Consider the following 21,183-nt stretch of genomic DNA (forward strand, 5'->3'; position numbering starts at 1 on the left):
TTTGTGCCTTGCTTGAAACTGATGTCACACACTCTGAATGTTACCATTTAAAGTGACGCACGCTTTGCATTTAATTAGTTTTTGAAACACGACCAGACCGGGGATCGACAAACCAAAATAATTAAGGAGAGACATTTTTGTTGAATTCAATGGGGGGGGGGGGGGGGGCGGAGAGGGCCCCCTTGTCCAATTTCCCGCTCTTTTCGTAGCCCGGTGCGTGGGGCAGTTACACGGCCTGCACACCACGACAGTCACGCCACTGCGAGTCGTGTAGAGCGTGGAACAGAGCGCTGAATGGCGGACTCGTTAGCAACGGGCTCCTTGTGTGGCAGGGGAGATATCCAAAATGTTTGTATCGATGGGACTCTTTAACCTCAAGCTTGGTTGAACCACAAGCATGTGTGGTTAATGCAAACTTGATGCCTTGCAAATAGGCTGTGTCTCTCTGGTGTTTGAACATTTCAACACCTCCTGTATTATTGCCAGAAAAGGGTTAAAGGTTAATCTTTTTTCATCGATAGGTGTTTGTGTATCAGGGTGATGGCATCAGGGAATTTGGATGGATAACAAACCACAAAGTTTCATTATGAAATTACATTTCATTCTCTGGAATTGTTAAACGAAATGCCGCACACATGATTGTACGACCGTCGAAACAAAGTTTGTCATTTATATCAATGTCATTTTTTATACACTAACGTAGGTACACAGTACATGCCCGGGTCAAGGGTCGGGTTAGTCAATACTGTAGTAAAACCGAAAGTATAGTTTCAAAACATCAACATATCCACCGTATTATAAGTGACTATTTAAGTTTCAGTCTAGCTGTTGTAAACATGGACATATCATTTTTTTCTCAGCCTCATATCAGTCAGTATCCTTGATGTCGGTACCTCATTGCACAAAGGCAAAGATCCCCCACGTGGCCTTTTTAGGATGGGCAAGTGCTGTTCGAGAGCACGTATGAAAGCCGCCACGATGCCCAAGCCGCCTTTGTCTCTCCAGTACCGATGTTTTACACCAGGTACCTACTTAAGGCTGAATCGACTGAGCGGTGGTGGTGGTGGGGGAGGCTCAACATCGGTTTCGATGTGAGCCTTCACTCGCCGGCGATTTTAGCCGTGGCCACCAAATGAACCCAGGGTCGTGTGCTTTTATTATGCCGCGCAGTGCCAACCACCGTGCCACCCCTCCCCATCGGCGTGGCCAAAGTCACACGCGCGCACGCACGGCTTTGAGCGTCGGCGCAACGATGCCAGCGTCCGAGACAGCATCCAGCGTCACTTTGGTTTTTGGAGCGGGGGACAACGCGAAATTGTACACGCACAGCCCCGCTGTCATTACACTGCATCACGATGGCCCCCCCCTCCCGCGTCCCTCCCCCAACCCCCGCCAGGTCATGGGGGCTGTTTGACCACTTTTCGCCACGCTTGGTCAGTGCAGGTCGGTGAAGGTGAGCCCGGCGTAGAAGTACAGCAACGATGCGGTTTTTGTTGCTCCACTAACCCTCCGCCGCCCACCACCAACGCATCATCCTCGCAAAACCCATGGCACCCTGTTTGTGCACGGTGGTGGTCGACCACCTGTGCACTGTGCAGCCCCCCACCCCACCAAAACACCCAAGCTCGATCTCGTGAGACCGCCGAGGTCGCGCGGTGCTGTCTCGTAGGCCGGCGTCACAGTGCTTCCGATGACACCCACCCGCCCGCGCGTCGATAACCACGCGCGGTACGGCACCGCCAGCGGCAGACGGGAGAGCTGTACGCTTGCGCCCGCCTCGGCCTTGTCAAAGTGCTCGCGCGCATTGGTCGACGACGAAGCTTGCCGTCACCTCCCTTTGCTATCGATGTGAACTCCTTCTGCTGTATATTTGGAGTTTGCGCACCACTCTCTCTTTCTCTCTCCCCGTGGTCGCGTGGATTTTCCTCTGGGTCCTCCAGTTTTTCGCTCCACATTTAGCATCGACGTGCGTTCAAGAGTATTTGGCTGCTTTAAACTGCCACGTGATCATAAGCCACTTCGGTGAGCTATCATTTGTGATGGCCAGGTCGCTTCTGAAAAATGAGCTAGAGAGCTCAGTTGGGCCTTACCTGGTAAAATTACAAAAATGTTCAATAGTTCACCTGCAGAAAGCAGTCTCCCCTCCTGCCCATGTTCTTCCTTTGCTTCCTCGATCACAACCAAGGGGACGGCGCCTATTGTAACGTGTGCAGCGCGGATGACCCCGCTCCCCTGCGCTACCCCGTCGCGGCGGCAATGGCAAACGAGAAGCGCTCAAGAGAAGGCGAGTTTCACAGCCGCACCTCGTTCCCGATCACCCGGTAGCGGATGAGGAAGTACGGGTAGCACTGGTCGCTGTCGAATATGGCGAAGATGCTCGGCTTGCCCGCGTTGTCCACGCACGAGTCGTACAGGTCGCTGGCCAGGTCGTCGGGACACAGCGCCGGCGGCCTGCGCAGGCCCGGCCGCCCGACGGCATGCCGCCCAACCAGCGCCTTGGCGATGAAGACGCAGCGGTCCCCGGCGTGTCCCGCGCGCCCCGCGTAGCCGTGCGAGAAGCTGGCGGCCGTGGCGAAGTAGCTGCCGTTGCCGTAGACGGCGGCATTCTTGCCCGAGAGGCGCGGGTCGAAGTTGTGCTTGCAGATGGCGGGCACCGTGTCGGCCGTCGTGCCGTGGAACAGGTTCAGCTCGAGCTCGCGCTCGGGCATCTGCGGCAGCTTGCGCAGCATGAACGCCTTCTTCCTGCGGGGAGGCGCGGAGGGAGCGACACGGGATGAGGCGGCGCACGGCGACAGGTTCAGACGGGCGGACGAGTTTCGCGGAGGTTTCATTCAGATTAGTGACGCTCGAAGGGCAGGTGCCAAGGGAGGTGCTCGGGCAGTGCTGCAGTGGCAGGCAAAGCATCACCGGCGTGGCGACAGAACACGGCGTCAATGACGACCCGGATGCTGCTGCGGGGTCCAATTTCTGCCCCGCCTCCTCCCTCCTCCCCTACTGCCGAGGCCTACTATATAACCTTGTACCACGGAAGATCTCTCGCCTACTTCAGCAGTTTTTCTTGCTGTGGTTGTCCCACCTGATGACGATTGCTTGCGTTGCGATCAAAACGTCGTGATCTATTATTTTCCTACCTACGTGACTTCACCAAAAGAACCAAAGGGTATGGATTCCTGCAGTCACGAAAGCTTCAAATCAAGAATGACGAACGTGTTGACGAGTTCCACATTCCACGTTCCCAATGCGCCGCTGCTGTCGACGCGAACGTTAACCCGGACGAACCCGAGCCGCCGCGCGTGTCCGCGGTGCCGCGCGTGTCACCTGCAGTACTTCTCCCACAGGAAGGGGTTCTGCACGCGCTCGATGCCCAGCACGAGCGCCTTGGTCTCCGACACGGTCTGGTGGAAGAGGCGGTACGCGGCCCGGTACGCCCGCTCGGCCGGCTCCAGGGTCACGCGCACGAAGTCCGCGCCGGGATCCATGGGCACCCAGGTCGAGGGCTGCGAGCATCCGGCAGCGTCCGGCCAGCCGGGATACGGCGGTGCGGCGCCAGCGGAGGGGCTGAGGAGGTGACAACGCGTGGGATGACACCGCTCGTCGTTAGCGGGAGGGTCTCCTCGTTCTTTAAAACATGAAACTATTTTGTATTATATAACTGTTCAACTTGATTTGAAGCTTTCATGACTACAGGAATCCATACACTTTGGTCCTTTCAGTAAAGTCACGTAGGTAGAAAAATGATAGATCACGACATTTCGATTGCAACGCAAGCAATCATCCGCCTGATGACGATTGCTTGCGTTGCGATCGAAACGTGATCTATTATTTTTTCTATCTACGTGACTTCACCGAAAAAAACAAAAAGTAACTGTTCAACTATTTACCAGGTAAAGCCCACTGAGCTATATATATATAGCTCTTTTTTCAGAAGCAACCTGGCACTCACATATGATGGCTCGACTAAGTGGCTCATCGTGGCGTGGAAATTTGCAGCAGCCAAATACTCTGGACGCGTGATGTTGATTCTAAATGTGGAGGGGGAAAACCGGAGGACCCTGGAGAAAAATCCACGAGACCACGGGGGAGAGAGAAATGAAAGCTCCAAATATACAGCAGGCATCAGGGTCGGGATCGAACCTACGACCTCCTGTAGACCAAGCGAGGTACTTCGCATCTCGCCACCGTATCGTTTGATTGCGGCGATATGGCCGCTTAGACAATAACAACAATAATCGTAAGAACGGTGACAATTCAGTGCGTTTGGTATTGGCACGGACAATTCTCACAGCTCAAGCAAAGTTGTCGGCACGACGGAAGAAGGTGAGTGCTGCTGCTGCTACTGATATTTCTCCGGACACAGCGCGCGGATCGTTTCACATCGCGGTAGCGGCGGGAGGGGGCGACGTTGCTCCGTATAATCCCAGATTGGAGTCGTTCGCGGCGGTGTAAAATTTGGACATTCGAGAAGTTTTGCGGAGGTTACCGATCGAGCTTTGATTGAATTCAGATTGGTGCCGCTCGCAGGGCAGGCGCCAGGGCAGTGCTGCGGTGGTGGGCTCTGCATCACCATAGCGGCGAGATGTTAACTACCTCGCCTGATATACAGGAGGACGTGGACATTTGAGAATTTCGCGGAGGTTACCGATCGAGCTTTGGTTTGGAGCGTGACGTCGCAACGGCCTGCTCGTTTTAGAATTTGAACGACGTCAGGGCGGGGTATTTAATGACCACTGTAAAGCCAGGCGGCACGTGTATTGTAACGGTCATCGCTCCCGCAGTGATAACCAGCGCGGCCTGCCAGAGTTGAACCGGGATACATTGGAGATACAATCGAGATACAATCGAGATACAGTGTAGATACAATGGAGATACTATAAGAGATACAATATGCAGTTGAGATACAATAGAGATACAATAGCGTTAGTGTAGATACAATGAAGATACAATATAAATGCAATGGAGATACAATATTAATACAATGGAGTTACAATATAAATGCAATGGAGATACAGTGTAGATACAATGAAGATACATTATAAATGCAATGGAGATACAATATTAATACAATGGAGATACAATATAAATGCAATGGAGATACAATATTAATACGAGGGAGTTACAATATAAATGCAATGGAGATACAGTGTAGATACAATGGAGTTACAATATAAATGCAATGGAGTTACAATATAAATACAATGGAGATACAATATAAATGCAATGGAGATACAGTGTAGATACAATGGAGTTACAATTAAATACAATGGAGATACAATATAAATGCAATGGAGATACAACTGAATGCTTCTTGTCTAAAGAACATTGTTCCACCTACGATGTCTGCGCTGGCGACTTCCCCTACTCTAACCCACTCTGAGACTTTACTCCCAGGCACATCGCTCGCATCGGAATGCAGAGAGTTCGTTGCGTTCGCGATGATGTCTCAAGCGTCTAAACGAGACCGCACGGCAGGACACTGTACAAATAAGGGAAACTAGGCCTCGAAAGACAGTTTGAATAACAGGGGGTCAATACATTTGTTCACGTGTTTATACCATCTAAGTTTGCCAGTATGTTTTATTAGTATATCGGTACGGTTTACGTTCGCTCCGTCAGCCTGGATCGTTGTGTTCGCTCCATTGGCCTGAATCGGAATATGTATTTATCCTGGAGAAATCCGATGAGCCGTGAAGCTCTTCATCACAAACTCTTGGCGTACAATGGCGCGCAACGACTTGTCAATGCGTCCGGCGCGCGTGATGTCCATCGAAACGAAATACCAACGAGTGTGAGAAATAAAAATTTCGCTCGACGGTTCCGACGCGTACGTTACAACGATCCCTTTGAAGCAGCGGTCCTTCTGAACCGTGGGTGCATCACGCACTCCCTGCCCCGGGCCGAGACTACCCCAACCTCGGCCGGTCGGGTGGAGTAGCCTCCCCTATCCTCCCCGGGTCCCCCTTTAAATACCCCCCCCCCCCACCGGGGGCATGACGTCACCGTCCCCCAAGGGCCGCCTGACGTCACGTTCTGTGACGCCCACCACGTGACGTCACTCGCTACGCCCCTACATAAGTAGAACTACTTTGTTTCATCAAACTCTGTGTATTTTTTAACGTTATAAACTAAAAAAAAATACGATTGAGAACCAATGGAGTGCAAGGCGACAGTGAAGGTAAACAAACCGTGGCTTTAGAAGTTGCACACAAGGCTGCTGCTGCTGCTGTCACGTGGCTGTCACGTGGCAGGCGTGGCATGCGTGCCAGTAGTCGGCAGCAAAACTTGCCAAGTCAGGCGGGCTGACTTTCGGAAAGCTCAGAGGGATTTCGGTTCATGACCCCAGCTTATCTCACACCCCACCCCCCCGACAACAACATCACCATAAGCAGAAGCACCATATGTAGGGCTGAACGATTTGGGGGGAAATATCAAATTGCGATTTTTCTGACAGATATCGCGATTTGATTTGCGATTACATTTTTTAAAGTCAAGCTTCAGTTCAATATTTATTGTGTAATAGATTTAAAACATGCGATGGAGCATTAGCACATGATACCATCAAATATGAACTGCTCTATATATTTTAATGCAACGATGAAAACTTAAAAGATATGAATTGCTTCCAACAAGTATTTATTAAAATGTTTTAATTGAAATAGAAAAATCAACCATAGAACAATTGTTAAGTTAAATAAATAAAGCTATAATAATAAATAATAAAACAATTCCAATAAGAAAGTAATAGGACTTTTCGAATCGAAAAAAAATCGCAGCCTTTGCGATTTGCTAATCACATTGTTTCAAATTGCGATTTCGATTTGAAATCGATTAATCGTTCAGCCCTTCACCACAACACCTCCCTGCCCTGCGGCTAGCGGACAGCACTCAGCCCAATGCGTCCCCTGAAATGCCCCTGCCAATCATCAGCAGCCATGGTCAATCCACTGCTGGATGAAGGCTTCCCCAAGCTGCTGCCAACTTACGATACCGCGACTAAATAATCCAATCCACTGAGCGCCTGCGTACGAGCTGATTTCACCGCTCCGTCTCCTGGGTGGACGTCATCTTGGACACGTTCCGATCATAGGTTGCCACTCCCGTTACTATTCTTGAGCATCGGACACCATCGCCCCTAACGACGTGCACTCTTTGTACTTTTTCGGATCGGTATTTTCCGTCGATGACCACGATATTTTTTCCAGACATCGCCAGTCGAACGGACACTTGCGGACAAGCGGGGTCTTGGGATAAAGGGGAGATGTTAACTACCTGTGCAGGAGATCCTCAGGGTTGCTATCGAACCCAGATCCTTGGTTCGATCCCGACCCTGACGCCTGTACATTTTAAGGTCCTCCAGTTTTTTTTCCCTCCACACTTGGAAACATGCGTTTAGAGTATTTGGCTGCTATAAATTTCCACATCAAATGGCCTATCATTTGTGGCCAGGTCGCTTCTGAAAAAGAGCGATACAGCTCAGCGGTGCCTTACCTGGTAAAATAATAATTTAAAAACACGTGTGCGAACTTACGCGTCGCAATGCTGCGTCACCGCCAGGGACGATACGAACTCCGGGCGCATCCTCATCAGAGGCCACTGGCCCAGGTTGAAGATTCCAGCTGCCACGGAACTGGTGACGATGCTGGTAGACGTCTACAAAAAGAAACAAAAAAACAATGCACCACCATCCCAAAGGAAAAGCCACAGTGTCAGAATAGAAACTTTGCTCTTTTTCTCTCCGTCTACTTCAACAAAAGAGAAGCGATTTGCAGATATCTCTCTTTCAGGCAGCTGCAGAAGCAGAAGTGAAATCGTTTGTCGGAGGGTAAAAACGAAACGATACAACTACCTGTGTACGAACGGAACATATTTAATTTCTGTTGTTACCCGCGCGCACGCACGTGCACGCTTGTCCATTCGTACCGCGATCACAAGATATGGATGGAACGGTGGCGCAGTGGTTATCACGTTGAATCCCCTCGTTAACCGCTCCCACCTCTGCTCTCCTAACCGCCACCACAACTACATCACCACTTTTAATAACCCCACTCTGTACTTCAACTACTATCATCTTAAGCAGAATTTTATGATTATTGTAAAGCACATTCGGCGCTATGTAAATCTGTATAAGATAAGATCCCGTCAGAGTTCGATGCCCGGCCGCGGCTAACCTCTATGGGCCAGTGAAATGTGAACCGCCCAGCCATTTCAATAACCCCGCACAGGCCAGCGCGGTGAAGTAAGGTCAAACAATCTCGTGGCCAGCACAGTGCGGGTAGACCTTCATCCACGAGTGAATTGACAAAGTGCTGTAAATGTTAACGTGTATTTATACTGTTAATGGACCGTAGTGATGGGTTTTTTCGGTCTGTATTTGCCGTGGCAAAGTGAGTGAAATTGACACGGGCCCTGATTTCAGGGAATTAAATAAACGAAACTAAACATTTTTTTATTTTACCAGGCAAGGCCCACTGAGCTATATCGCTCTTTTTTTCAGAAACGACCTGGCATCAAATGATAACTCAACGAACTGGTTTATCACGTGGACATTTATAGCAGTCAAATACTATAAACGCACGTTCATTCTAAATGTGCAGGAGAAAAATCCACGCGACCACAGGGAGAGAGACACGCAAACTCCGAATATACAGCAGGCGCCGGCGCCGGGATCGAACCCACGACCTCCCGTATACCAGGCGAGGTAGTGAACATCTCGCTACCCTGGCGCCTCGCTTGTCCAATTTCATCCCCTTGCCTCCACAGCCCTGCGGCATCGGCCCCTCCGGCCTGTGGGCCCCAACGCCGCTGCACGGCCTGCGCACCCGACAGCTAAGCCCCTGCCCACGCGCTTCATGGAGGGTGCTTCAAAAACGTGTCGACACTTAAATTTCGATTTAAAGCTTTCGTGACTGCAGGGATTCGTCTTCTTGGTTCTTTCGGTAAAGTCACGTAGAAGGGAAATAATAAAATAATAAAAATGAAACATACTAAAATAATATAATAATATAATAAAATAAAAATGACTTTATTATGTTTTATTTTTATTATTTTATTATTTCCCTTCTACGTGACCTTACCGAAAGAACCAAGAAGATGTCTACACTTCTATGGGACTATCGTTTTTAAATGAAAAAAGAACTAATAGAATGCAACATGATAACAAATGCATGTTGATAGCTTTAAAGAGTCAAAGAGTCTCCCACTTGTTCGCAAATTCTCGGAAGTGTGAAAAATGTTTTGGAGCACCCCGTATTTCCAGGGCTGCACACATTGGGCGGCTTATCTCCTGGCCTTGTGGCTTGCTGCTGCTGCTGCTCTTATTGTTGTTGCTGAGCGGTTAGTGCCCCGTGCTACGAACCTGGCGACCCGAGTTCGATTCCCGCTCACGGCCAGCGCCGGTGACGATTATCTGAACTGGTCATTGACCTCCCCTAGGTCGACTCAGCCTCCGAAAGAGTACCTGGTACGTTATGCAAAACTTCGCCGCTGGGGAGACTAAGGGGGCCAGGCGCAGTGCAGGCCTTCATAGGTGCTCGCTAACAGCACTTGTCCCTACAGTCTGTCAAGGCTACACGGGGGGTCTTTGTCTTTGCTGTTGGGTGCTGCTGCTGCCGTTACTGTGGCGTTGCTAGGTGTGGTGCTTGGGTGCCTCACCTCGTCGAGCCGGAGCCAGCGGTTCTGGTCCCTGCGGTAGAAACGGCAGGGATAGGGCCTGAAACGCGAGCTCTCAAGGCGCCGGGCGAGCAATTTGTCTCCAGAAGGATTCCTCGCCTCCATGGTGGCGAAGTCCAGAGGCAGAATCCCATTCCTGGAGCCAGCCACGCACACAGATTCCAACATTTAGATTTTCATATTTATTTACTTCCTACCCACACTGGGATTTTTGCACACAGCGTCGGTGTACGGTGTTTTTTCTGCAATATTTTGCTGTCTTTAATTGGATTTTCTGTTTGCACTCAGTCACATATTCACTTTAAGATGTTTTTTTGTTCATGTTTTTGTTATTTGTTTGTTGCGGTTGCACCCGATTCAAGAGCCGAATGGCTCACAGGGCTATACCTAATAAATGAACTTGAACTTGAACATACATAGATGAATGGAAAGTTAAAGACAAGTCACAGTGGTGAGATTGTGGCCATGCAACAAACCTCTGGGCCATCGAGTAAACCCACTGTGCTCTGCGCTCCTTCAGCGGAGGAGGAACAGCAAAGCTACACGAATTCTCTCTCTCTCTCTCCTCAAGCCCTCTCGTCATATGCTAGCAGAACCCGACATTGCCATTTATCTCATGATAATTGTATTTATCTGGCGCACTAACTGCGTGAAAGTCTTCTTAGGTTTTTTCGGTAAAGTCACGTAGAAAGTAAAATAAAATAAAAAAAATAAAAACAAAAATCACGACGTTTCGGAGGCAACACAAGTCTCCGTCATCAGGTGGGACCGTCACAGCCAGATTAGCTGTATCAAGTGCGTGAAAGTCACGTGCAAAAGCATTTGCTAAATAAAAATAAATGTCCTGAATATATTATCACTCATAATATCGGTGTTTTTGGGTTAGATCGCGTAAATATAAATGCGTCGTTAAACCCGCCACCACTCGACACAGCCAATTAGTAAGGTTTTGGCATAACCGAAACATAACATTTCAAAATAGAATGTTTAAAAAAAACATTTTTTATGATAGAATATAGTATTGTCATCAGTATGACATAAGTATACCAAGTTTGCAGTCGATACCACATTGGGAAGTGTGTTAAAATTGAGTTACAAGATTTGAGGATACAACAACAGACAGAGTGAGTTAAATTAAAGCATGTAAAGATGTGAACACGTGCGAGGTGACGCGCGTTAAACATCTGAGCACATTTGTGTCCCCGGTAAGAGGCCTCACCGAGTCTCGTGACTCTCTCTTGGAGGGTTCCTGCCAAGGCATTTCGTTTTGTGGGAGGGGGCAACGATTCTTATGCTTTTCCCAATAAATACATTTGCGAGTACAGTAACTTTCTATTTAAAATTCAGCAAATTCGGATACATTTAAATGTATATATTTTTTCTCTTCTTGGTTCTTTCGGTAGTCACGTAGAAGGGAAATACTAAAATAATAAAAAATAAAACAATACAATTCTCACGACGTTTCGGCCACAACGCAAGCAGCCGTCCTCAGGTGAAGAACAGGTCTGTCGGAAAGACAGCGTCTGAATGACACTGTCTTGTGGCCGATACATCGTGAGAATTATTTTATTATGTTTTATTTTTAATATTTTATTATTTCCCTTCTACGTGACTTTACTGAAAGAACCAAGAAGATGAATCCCTGCAGTCACGAAAGCTTTAAATCGAAATGTATATTTTTTATTCAACAACGTCAAATTATATAGTTAGTCTTGGTAACGTTAATAATTTACAGCTCTTTGTTAATCTACTGCTGGATGAAGGCATCTCCAACCCCGTCTCGGTAAAAGGGCTGTTTGACCATTCTTCACCACGCTGGTAAGTGCGGGTTGACGATGGGGGGGGAGGGAGATGTGGGATCAGGATTGGTTCACATCTCACTCGCCACTGATGTTGGCCGTGGCCGGGAGTCAAACTCAGGTGGCCAGGTTCACAGCAAAAACGACCGCGCCACCACTCCACCCAACATGCAACGCTAACTTAGCGAACGCTTTGGGCAAACACGCGTTATCGTATATTAAGGACTGTTTGCCTTAAAACACGAGTTGAGAAATTCTGTAAACATCTTGAGACTCGGTGACACTGAACTGGATACATTTCGGACATTATCATCAGCAGCTGCAGCAGCACAAGATCGTGCGCATAATCTGTTTGAGAATGGCAATGTCACCCTGTCTTACAATGCTTGCTAACTTTCGTGTTCAATTTTAATGATTACAAAGGGCATTATTGCTAATATAGTTTTTTGGGGTGAGATCGCGTAAACATAACTGCGTCGTTAAACCCGCCACCACTCGACACAGCCAATTAGTAATGTGTGTCACGTCAACAGAACGTGCCAATTCGTTACTAGTGTAATAAAACACTTCGACGACGAACGTTGACTCGTGTCTTTATTTATATCTGTGTCGGCTGAACAACAGCTCCACGCTCCTCGTATATAAACCGTTCCGTTCTTCTTGGTTCTTTCGGTAAAGTCACGTAGAAGGGAAGTAATAAAATAATAAAAATAAAACATAATAAAATAATTATGTCTGTCTCCCCGACAGACCTGGTCTTCACCTGAGGACGGCTGCTTGCGTTGTGGCCGAAACGTCGTGAGAATTATTTTATTATGTTTTATTTTAATTATTTTATTACTTCCCTTCTACGTGACTTTACCGAAAGAACCAAGAAGATGAATCCCTGCAGTCACGAAAGCTTTAAATCGAAATTCGTTCCGTTTTTCCCTGCGCGCAAGGAGTCAACCCTCGGACCGCCACGTGGCCGCTGGCGTTCTGAAGGCGCGAGACGTGACCCCGCTTACAGACTTCCCAGACTGACTTTGAGCCTCTTTCTGCTTCCCTTTATAACCCCTCCACGTGGAGTCAAGCCCCGCCTCCAGACACGCCCCGCCTCCAGACACGCCCGCCTCTAGACACGCCCCGCCTCTAGACACGCCCCCTTTAGAACCTTCCCGACGGTTCCCCGCGAACACCCTTAAGCTCCGCCCCTGAACTTCGGCCCAGAAAGTTCGAAGTTAATTTATTAGGTATAGCCCTGTGAGCCATTCGGCTCTTGAATTGGGTGCAACCGCAACAAACACAGAACAAAAACATGAACACGAAAACATCTTAAAGTGACTATGTGCAAACAGAAAATCCAAGAAAAGACAGCAAAATATTGCAGAAAAATCATCGTACACCAACCCTGTGCAAATATCCCAGTGGGATGCAAGTCAAACAACAACAACCACAATACAACTTAGATTAAGGCCATCAGTCTAACTCTGTACTACAACAAACAAACATGGCCAAACCAAATATGTTTTCGAAAATCACCAAAATGAAGCCATAAAAGCAATGAAACAGTGGTCATAGGAACTGTGACCGAATTTTCACAATAAACGACGTCAACAACACGTACTACCAAACACTTGACTTGATTGGCTCATGGCTGATACAGCGGAGCCTATCCTGCCGTTCGGCGACCGTCGGTGTACCCTTTTAGTACACTAGTACAGCACTAACCGGTGTGTTGGAGAGTAAATCCACAACATTTACAATCTGAGCACGACAGTTCGCCGGTACTTACAACTAGCTTCATCAGGCGACAGCCAGATCTTACTCATTGGCTGTGTCGGGTGGTGGCGGGTTTAACGACACATTTATATATTGACGCGATTAAATCCCCCCCCCCCCCAAAAAAAAACCTCCTGTATTATGAATGATATTGGTCGCGAAAGCCTACGTGTTGAACTGGCATTATTGCTTTCAAATATATAAATAGATACGTCCAGTCGGTTTGTCCCCCAAACGCCACTAATATCTCTGCCACTGTCCTGAGATGAAGAATCCATTTGGAAATCTCGCAGAGCATTGCGACACGCCCGCGATAGAAAACGATCCGCGGACGTAGATATCACAGACTTACTTCCGATGTCCCTTCCGAGTAATCTCTTACGGTTATTTATACTTTAAGACAATGCCCTATTATTAGTATCATAAATGGGTGTTATTCTCATCGATAAACTTACAACAACACACGCGCTCTTGTCGATGAGATCAGAACAGCCCTAGAAACTCAGAGAGTCTATTTGCAGGGAGTCGGCAAAACAAGACAACAAGAAGAGCAAATCTTGACTTAAAGCTTTCGTGACTGCAGGAATTCATATTGTTTGGGTCGTTTGGTAAAGTCACCACGTAGATAGGTTAAAATTAATACAAATAAAAGAAACAAAAACCACGACGCTTCGATCGCATCACAAGCGATCTGATGGCGATCGCTTGTGTTGTGATCGAAACGTCGTGGTTTTTGTTTATTTTTATTAATTTGAACCTACGTCGTTACTTTCCCGAAAGACCCAATCAACAAGGAGAAGAGCAATTTATTTGCGAATTCATTCGTAAAAAAAACCAACTCAACAATATTTCAAGAGCAGCAATGCGCGTAAACGCGAGACGTTGAAATCCTTAATCGGAAAACACGAGACCGCGCTCCTTAATAAAGTCACGAAACAGTGCATCCCCACGTTGCCCTGCTCGACAGGCTGCATAGATAGCGCCTTGGGTCTCCCCTCCCTCCCCTCCCTCTCTCCGTGCCGCCGCCGCCTCTGTAGGCTGGCGTCTCACGCCGCGTGCGCGCGCGACACTCACTCGGTGCGCAGCTGCGCTGAGTCGTTGTCGGGGTTGCAGAAAACTCGCTCGAGGAGCTCCTGCGCGCGAGCCGGGATGCTCTCCCAAGGCGCGCCCGGCCGCCGCATCTGCCAGTGGTAGGGCAGCGCTCCGATCTCCGCAAGACCCGACCACAAGTCCTCGACTGTGCCCGAGCCGGCGCGTCCTGCGTCTGCACTGCCACCTTCGTCATCGTCACCGTCGCCGTTAGCGCCGGCAAAAGGGCTGGCACCTGCATCACCACCATCATCATCACCAGCAGCAGCAGCAGCAAGAGCAGCAGCGGCAGCCTCCAGCCCTTGGGCGTCGTGTGCGTGGGGTGGTGCCTTGCGACCAGTGTGGGTCATCTCGAAGCTGGGCGGATCACGGAGAGAATTCTCGGAAACGCTTTCTGAGAACCGCGCCAGGGCCGCCAATCTGAGCAGCCCATGGGCGGCTCGCCTCGCGTTCGCCCTCGGGTACGACGACCTCGCCGTCGGCAGGGGGGGCGGCGGTGCCGCGGTTGGCGCTGCCGCGAAACGTCGGGCACGCGCGCTGGCTTTCTTCCTCGCTGCGAGCTCCGCGCTGCGGGCTCGGAGCGCGAGGCGGCGCGTGGATGGAGTCGGCGTTGCTGTGTCCGCGCCGAGGTTCTGAGCTCGCATTATCTGTGCACGGCTCAAGCCGACCCGATGTTGGAATTCCTCGACAAAACGCCTGTGGCTCCCGGTAGCTTTCACGCCGATGAGTTGAGTGTCACTCAGCTGTCACCGCGAGTTAATCGATTTGTCTTTTAATGACGGTGCGTGGTGGACTAAAATGATTAAATTATACGCGTTAAATGTATCTTGAGGCTTCGAGCAGTAAGGTGTATTGTCCGTTATTCACACACACGAGTGTGTGAACAAATACACACCGTGAGCTTGTGCTATGTTACCGAGTTGAAATGTAAACCCTCAGCGTGTTTAACCACCTCGCAGAACGCGTGAGGTCGGCGCTGAGTCGCGTTCAGGTTGCTCTGTGGCGTGCCTCGGAGGGGCCTGCCGCATTTTAAAGTCGACGGGAACAGGTGGAGGGGACGATTGCTGCCACAACGACAAACGCATCATCATCATCAAAAGCGGCAAGTGGACTTCATCACGCGGGCGTGGTGATGCGAAACTCGTGGCGTGTGACAGTCTCCGTGGAGGTGGCGGGGTGGGTTGGTGGGCGGGTCGGGGTTTGCGGGTGCAAAGAGCCATTGGCTGCATCGCCGCGGTTATTCATCAGGGGCAGAGCGGAGCGAGCGAAGGCACCCCCCCCCACCCCCCGCCACACGAGACGAAGCCGCTCGGCATTCAGTCGACCCCAGCAGTGGCGCCGTGCTGCGACACCGCACTCACACGGCCAACGGAGCGATCATCGCCGTTCGACGCGATCGTCGTCGATGACAATGATGACCGCACGATTTTGTGCTGGGGTTTTCTTTTTCGTTTCGTTTGTTGGCCGCGGCGGGTTGTTTAACCACAGGGTTGTTTGGCCAGAGTTTGTTTTACTCTGCTGGTCAATACGCAGTGCTTCAAAAAAAATGTGAACAAATTTCGATTTAAAGCTTTCGTGACTGCAGGGATTCATCTATTTGGTTCTTTTGGTAAAGTCACGTAGAATGGAAATAATAAAATTATAAAAATAAAACATAATAAAAACATTCTCACGACGTTTCGGCCACAACGCAAGCAGCCGTCCTCAGGTGGAGAACAGGTCTGTCGAGAAGACAGAGTCTGAATAGACTGTCTTCTCGACAGACCTGTTCTCTTCTCGACAGACCTGTTCTCCACCTGAGGACGGCTGCTTGCGTTGTGGCCGAACCGTCGTGAGAATTATTGTATTATGTTCTATTTTTATTATTTTATTATTTCCATTCTACGTGACTTTACCGAAAGAACCAAGAAGAAAAATATGTGAACACTTCAGATAATCGTCATCGGTGTTGGCCATGAGCGGGCAATTGAACTCGGGTCACCGGGTTCGTAGCACGGGGCACTAACCGCTACGCTACCGCTCAGCAACAACGAGAGCAGCAGCAGCAGCAGCAGCAAGCCTCAAGGCCAGGAGATAAGCCACCCAATGTGTGCAGCCCTGGGAATATGGGGTGCTTCAAAAAGATGTGAACACTTCTGAGAATTTGCAACAACGCCACGAGGAGTGTCCATCCGGGCTTCGGAGACCACCTGGAGAAGATTCCAGGCGCGCGTTGACAACGACGGCGAACAAGTTGGAGACACTTTTAAGCTATTAACACAATTCTAGATTTGAAGCTTTCGTGATTGCAAGGATTCATACTCTTAGGTTTTTTCGGTAAAGTCACGTAGGTAAAAAATAAAAATATGTAATAAAAATAATATAAATAATAGAAGTAAAATAATAAAACACGACGTTTCGGAGGCAACACAAGTCTCCGTCATCAGGTGGGACCGTCACAGCTAAATTTACTGTATCAAGTGAGGAAAAATCCAAGAGACAAGCCCTTAACATACTTTTTTTTTATCATGCTACAGTGTATTATCCGTTCGTTTGTCCATGAAAAACAATAGTCCCGTATAAGTTTTAACACTTTTTTTGAAGCACCCTATACTTGGATTGTAAATGTTGTGGCTTGGCGCTCCAACACACAACCGGTGTGCTGTACTAGTGACGAATTAGCACGTTCTGTTTCCGTGGCAAACCTTACTAATTGGCTGTGTCGGGTGGTGGCGGGTTTAACGACACATTTATATAGTTACGCGATCTAACCCAACACAAACCCTATATTATGGATGATATCAGTCGCGACAGCCTGCTACGTGTTCGACTGGTCAATGCCGGTTGGTGATGGGGTGGGGGCGGAGAGGTTAAGATCTATTAACGATCCTCAGATGTAAAACTAAAACATTGTTTATCCTTACCAGGTAAGGCCCACTGAGATATATAGCTCTTTTTCAGAAGCGACCCGGCCACAAATGATGGCTCAACTAAGTGGCTTATCATGTGGAAATGTATAGCAGCCAAATACTCTAGAGCGCACGTTGATTTTACATGTGGAGGGGAAAACCGGAAAAAAATATTTCACGCGACCACGGGGAGAGAGACACGCAAACTACAAATATACAGGCAATTGGGGGTCGGAATCGAACCCACGACCTCCTGTACACCAGGCGAGGTAGTTAACATCTCCTAGCCACCGTGATGATGATGAGAGAGAGAGAGAGACACGCAAACTCCCAAATCAACAGCAGCAGGCGTCGGGGTCGAACCCACGACCTCCTGTACACCAGGCGAGGTAGTTAACATCTCCTAGCCACCGTGATGATGATGAGAGAGAAACACCGCAAACTCCCAAATCAACAGCAGCAGGCGTCGGGGTCGAACCCACGACCTCCTGTGCACCAGGCGAGGTAGTTAACATCTCCTAGCCACCGCGACGCCGTCACTCGCCACCGATGCGAGAGCTGTGGCTCGGAAACGACGAGTGATACATCGAAGACACAAAGTTGCGTGTTTGCACGAGATGTGTGCACGGTGATTCACACGACTGCCAGGGGTGTTACGCAATGTGTCATTGACGTAACTTTCGCGTGTTACGATTGAGCAGCGTGCAATGTATTATTCATATGTGACGCATTAAAACAAAAATTGCGGTTAGGAAAACGAATAATGCGCTTGTCCCGTGTGCCTGTGTGTGAGTGTCATGTAGTCGTGCGTGCGTGTGTGGCTCGAATGTGATGATTACACTTCACGTGATCCCCTCAAAGTGCACCTAGCCTGGCACAAGCGCCCTAGTGACGTCATCGCCACTGATGTGATTATTACGATTGCTGAGCACAGGGTCAGTGGCCCGATACGTTAAGCGTCCAGCAGCAAACAGCAGCAATATTGAAACTGCGCATTTCAAAGAGTAAAGGGTGAACGCGTTTCTTGCATTTGAGAAACGTTCTAAGGAGCAGTGGGAGGCAAGATGCAAAAAGAGACGTGTGGTGAGTGAGTGGGTGGGTGGTGACCTGCAGTGTGGTGAGTGGGTGGATGAGTGTGTTGTTGTTTAACACAGTGTGATGAGTGTGTTGTTGTTTAACACAGTGTGGTGAGTGAGTGGTTGTTTAACACAGGGTGGTGAGTGGATGAGTGTGTTGTTGTGACCTTCAGTGTGGTGAGTGAGTGAGTGGGTGAGTGAGCGTGGTGAGTGAGTGGTTGTTTAACACAAACACAGTGTGGTGGTTTAACACAGTGTGGTGAGTGAGTGTGGTGAGTGAGTGGGTGAGTGAGTGGGTGAGTGAGTGGTTGTTTAACACAGTGTGGTGAGTGGGTGGTGGTTTAACACAGTGTGGTGAGTGAGTGGAGTGAGTGGGTGAGTGAGTGGGTGAGTGAGTGGTTGTTTAACACAGTGTGGTGAGTGGGTGGTGGTTTAACACAGTGTGGTGAGTGAGTGGGTGAGTGAGTGGGTGAGTGAGTGGTTGTTTAACACAGTGTGGTGAGTGGGTGGTGGTTTAACACAGTGTGGTGAGTGAGTGTGTTGTTGTTTAACACAATGTGGTGAGTGAGTGATTGCTTAACACAGTGTGGTGAGTGAGTGGGTGAGTGAGTGATTGTTTAACACAGTGTGGTGAGTGAGTGATTGTTTAACACAGTGTGGTGAGTGAGTGGGTGAGTGAGTGGGTGAGTGAGTGATTGTTTAACACAGTGTGGTGAGTGAGTGAGTGGGTGAGTGAGTGATTGTTTAAAACAGTGTGGTGAGTGAGTGGGTGAGTGAGTGGGTGAGTGAGTGATTGTTTAACACAGTGTGGTGAGTGAGTGAGTGGGTGAGTGAGTGGGTGAGTGAGTGATTGTTTAACACAGTGTGGTGAGTGAGTGGGTGAGTGAGTGGGTGAGTGAGTGATTGTTTAACACAGTGTGGTGAGTGAGTGGGTGAGTGAGTGATTGTTTAACACAGTGTGGTGAGTGAGTGGTTGTTTAACACAGTGTGGTGAGTGAGTGGGTGAGTGAGTGGGTGAGTGAGTGATTGTTTAACACAGTGTGGTGAGTGGGTGGTTGTTTAACAGAGTGTGGTGAGTGGGTGGTTGCTTAACACAGTGTGGTGAGTGAGTGGGTGAGTGAGTGGGTGAGTGAGTGGTTGTTTAACACAGTGTGGTGAGTGGGTGGTTGCTTAACACAGTGTGGTGAGTGAGTGGGTGAGTGAGTGGGTGAGTGAGTGATTGTTTAACACAGTGTGGTGAGTGAGTGGTTGTTTAACACAGTGTGGTGAGTGTGTGGGTGAGTGAGTGAGTGATTGTTTAACACCGTGTGGTGATTGAGTAGTTGTTTAACACAGTGTGGTGAGTGAGTGGGTGAGTGAGTGAGTGATTGTTTAACACAGTGTGGTGAGTGGGTGAGTGTGTTGTTGTTTAACACAGTGTGGTGAGTGGGTGAGTGTGTTGTTGTTTAACACAGTGTGGTGAGTGAGTGGTTGTTTAACACAGTGTGGTGAGTGAGTGGGTGAGTGAGTGGGTGAGTGAGTGATTGTTTAACACAGTGTGGTGAGTGGGTGGTTGTTTAACACAGTGTGGTGAGTGAGTGGGTGAGTGAGTGAGTGATTGTTTAACACAGTGTGGTGAGTGAGTGATTGTTTAACACAGTGTGGTGAGTGAGTGGGTGAGTGAGTGAGTGATTGTTTAACACAGTGTGGTGAGTGGGTGAGTGAGTGGTTGTTTAACACAGTGTGGTGAGTGAGTGGGTGAGTGAGTGGGTGAGTGAGTGATTGTTTAACACAGTGTGGTGAGTGGGTGGTTGTTTAACACAGTGTGGTGAGTGAGTGGGTGAGTGAGTGAGTGGTTGTTTAACACAGTGTGGTGAGTGAGTGGTTGTTTAACACAGTGTGGTGAGTGAGTGGGTGAGTGAGTGAGTGGTTGTTTAACACAGTGTGGTGAGTGGGTGGTTGTTTAACACAGTGTGGTGAGTGAGTGGGTGAGTGAGTGAGTGATTGTTAAACACAGTGTGGTGAGTGAGTGGTTGTTTAACACAGTGTGGTGAGTGAGTGGGTGAGTGAGTGAGTGATTGTTTAACACAGTGTGGTGAGTGAGTGGGTGAGTGAGTGAGTGGTTGTTTAACACAGTGTGGTGAGTGAGTGGGTGAGTGAGTGATTGTTTAACACAGTGTGGTGAGTGAGTGGTTGTTTAACACAGTGTGGTGAGTGAGTGGGTGAGTGAGTGGGTGAGTGAGTGGTTGTTTAACACAGTGTGGTGAGTGGGTGGTTGTTTAACACAGTGTGGTGAGTAAGTGGGTGAGTGAGTGAGTGATTGTTTAACACAGTGTGGTGAGTGGGTGAGTGTGTTGTTGTTTAACACAGTGTGGTGAGTGAGTGGGTGAGTGAGTGAGTGATTGTTTAACACAGTGTGGTGAGTGGGTGAGTGTGTTGTTGTTTAACACAGTGTGGTGAGTGAGTGGGTGAGTGAGTGGGTGAGTGAGTGATTGTTTAACACAGTGTGGTGATTGAGTGGTTGTTTAACACAGTGTGGTGAGTGAGTGGGTGAGTGAGTGATTGTTTAACACAGTGTGGTGAGTGGGTGAGTGTGTTGTTGTTTAACACAGTGTGGTGAGTGAGTGGGTGAGTGAGTGAGTGATTGTTTAACACAGTGTGGTGAGTGGGTGAGTGTGTTGTTGTTTAACACAATGTGGTGAGTGAGTGGGTGAGTGAGTGGGTGAGTGAGTGATTGTTTAACACAGTGTGGTGAGTGGGTGGTTGTTTAACACAGTGTGGTGAGTGAGTGGGTGAGTGAGTGAGTGGTTGTTTAACACAGTGTGGTGAGTGAGTGGTTGTTTAACACAGTGTGGTGAGTGAGTGGGTGAGTGAGTGAGTGATTGTTTAACACAGTGTGGTGAGTGAGTGGGTGTGTGAGTGGGT

The 21,183-nt window shown here is 48.8% G+C and overlaps 1 protein-coding gene across 1 annotated transcript; it reads right to left on the bottom strand.

The window, feature by feature from the left end:
* Positions 1 to 1,383: 1,383 nt before the first annotated feature.
* On the bottom strand, positions 1,384 to 15,421 carry LOC144942725 (protein mono-ADP-ribosyltransferase TIPARP-like). Its single transcript, XM_078869592.1, has 5 exons — positions 14,301 to 15,421; positions 9,649 to 9,802; positions 7,526 to 7,647; positions 3,319 to 3,558; positions 1,384 to 2,742 (listed from the first exon to the last, which is right to left on the bottom strand). Exons 1-5 carry the CDS (start codon positions 14,957 to 14,959, stop codon positions 2,292 to 2,294), a joined length of 1,626 nt encoding a protein of 541 aa, XP_078725718.1. The 5' UTR covers positions 14,960 to 15,421; the 3' UTR covers positions 1,384 to 2,291.
* Positions 15,422 to 21,183: the final 5,762 nt, after the last annotated feature.

This window comes from Lampetra fluviatilis, chromosome 28 (assembly GCF_964198595.1).
Source record: "Lampetra fluviatilis chromosome 28, kcLamFluv1.1, whole genome shotgun sequence".
In the NCBI taxonomy this organism is placed as follows: Eukaryota; Metazoa; Chordata; class Hyperoartia; order Petromyzontiformes; family Petromyzontidae; genus Lampetra; species Lampetra fluviatilis.